The sequence below is a fragment of the Cebus imitator genome, unplaced genomic scaffold (genome assembly GCF_001604975.1).
Source record: "Cebus imitator isolate Cc_AM_T3 unplaced genomic scaffold, Cebus_imitator-1.0 Scaffold218, whole genome shotgun sequence".
Lineage (NCBI taxonomy): Eukaryota > Metazoa > Chordata > Mammalia > Primates > Cebidae > Cebus > Cebus imitator.
Window position 1 is genome coordinate 2631655 of NW_016107533.1, and position 2209 is coordinate 2633863.

Genomic DNA, 2209 nt, shown 5'->3' on the forward strand with positions numbered 1-2209 from the left:
TTTAGTAGAGACGGGGTTTCACCATGTTGACCAGGATGGTCTCGATCTCTTGACCTCGTGATCCACCCGCCTCGGCCTCCCAAAGTGCTGGGATTACAGGCTTGAGCCACAGCGCCCGGCCTAAAAAAAAAAAAAATTTTTTTAAAGTTAGTTTAGTGTGGTGGCACAGGCTGGTTGGGAGGCTGAGGCAAGAAGATAACTTGAGCCCATGAGTTCGAGGCTGCAATGATTGTGCTACTATTCTCCTGCCTGGATGACAGAGTGAGACTCTGGGAGAAAAAGTGATTCTTTCAAAAATGGAATTGTTTTCCGTGCTGGTAGCACTCACGCAAACATGGTGAACGTTCCTGAAACCCAGACTTTAAGAAGTGTGGCAAGCACCAACCCCACAAAGTGACACAGTACAAGAAGGGCAAGGATTCTCTGTATGCCCAGGAAAAGCGGCGCTATAACAGTAAAGTTCTGGCTATTAAAAGATGCAAGCATTTTGAATTAGGAGGAGATAATAAGATAAAGGGCCAAGTGATCCAGTTCTAAGTGACATCTTTTATGAAGACAATAAAATCTTGAGTTTATGTTAAAAAAGAAAAACATAGAATTATATATCCAATATCCAACATATTAGCTTGCTTTGTCACTACTGTCACATTTCTGATCAAATAAGGCATCCTAGCAGAGGCTTTATGTTTTTAAAACAAAGAGGCCTTCTTAACTGCCTCACCTGAAATATCACTACCTGTCAAAGATAAGTCTCTCCTCATACTCATTTTTCAATTATCTTAAAAATACTTATCATGGATGTATTTTTCCCTTATCTATCTCCCAAGCCATCCCTTGCCAGAAGAAAAGTTCTACAAAAGCATAAGGGTTTATTTATTTAATTATTGGTCTGTTTGATTTACTGCTAAATCCTAAGCCCCTAGGGAGAGCATCTGACAAATATATTAGACATTGATAAAACCAATTTTTTTCACTTTTTTTTGAGACAGAGTTTTACTGTTGTTGCCTAGGCTGAAATGCAGTGGTACGATCTCAGCTCACTGCAACCTCCGCCTTCTGGGTTCAGGCAATTCTCCTGCCTCAGTCTCTTGAAAAGTTTATCCTTATGTTTTTTAAGAGACACAGATCTATGTTTGAAGACCTATCTGGGTCATGCTGGCTCAATAAGCAGGGATATATTTGAATACTGTACCCATATGAGGACTGGGTGTGGGGGCCCAAGCTGATTTTCCTCCCAGCACTTGAGACAAACAGATTTCTTGAATAAGGTCCCTGTCCCCCCAAGAAAATAAGCTGGACATTTGAATTTCTTTTTATATTTACTGGCTCCAGGACTGACAGAGCAATATTCGCTGTGTTGCCCAGGCTGGAGTGCAGTGGCATGAGCATAGATCACTATACCCTCAAACATCTGGGCTCAAGTGATCCTCCCATCTCAGTCTCCTGAGTAGGTGGTATGGGGACTACAGGCATAAACCACCTCACCTGGCAACATTGCTTTTTATCTATCTGGTAGGTATGTAAAAATGGCATATTATTTTAGCATTCTGGAATTTTGAAGTATTATTTACAGGACAGTAAAAGCATGACTGGCTAAAATATTACTTATTGATTAGAGGTGGAATTACCTCTCTTGGAAGACTGGGGAGAATAGTGCCAAGGAAGGCTTCATAAAGTAAATGATTCTGAGCAATAGTTGTTCCTAATACTTAACTGTGTAAAGAATGAACAGTTGTGAAAACAGTGGAAGTAAAGGCATGGAAGTGGTAAACAGTATATTAGCTCAGGAGAACTGCATCTGCTACAGTTAGCAGCTTGACAATCATCTGCTCAAGACATTGTCCTAATTGTCATTCTTGATTTTTATAACATTTATTTATATCATTTCAAGATAATTTCTGGCATCATGAACCAACCTGGGCAACAAACAAGTGGTTCAATCCAGAAATATCCTATCATTTTTTTCTTTTATTTTTATTTCTAATAGAGATGGGGTTTTGCCATGTGGGCCAGGCTGGTCTTGAACTTCTGGCCTCAGGTGATCTGCATGCCGCAGCCTCTCAAAGTGCTGGTTTTACAGGTGTGAGCCACCACACCCAGCCCCTACCCTGTCATTTCTTGTGTAATTCAAGATTTACAGGGGCAAGTATGATGGCTCATGCCTGTAATCCCAGCACTTTGGCCAGCTGAGGTGGGAGGATCCCTTGAG

The 2209-nt window shown here is 41.1% G+C and overlaps 1 protein-coding gene across 1 annotated transcript in view; it reads right to left on the reverse strand.

Annotated features, from left to right (window-relative positions):
- The window catches only part of FNBP4 (formin binding protein 4), a 53623-nt gene that overhangs the window by 6033 nt on the left and 45381 nt on the right, over nt 1–2209 (reverse strand). Inside the window, exon 14 of the mRNA XM_037746029.1 lies at nt 98–120. Within this exon, the coding sequence (XP_037601957.1) occupies nt 98–120 (23 nt within the window). The remainder of the gene's footprint in view (nt 1–97; nt 121–2209) is intronic.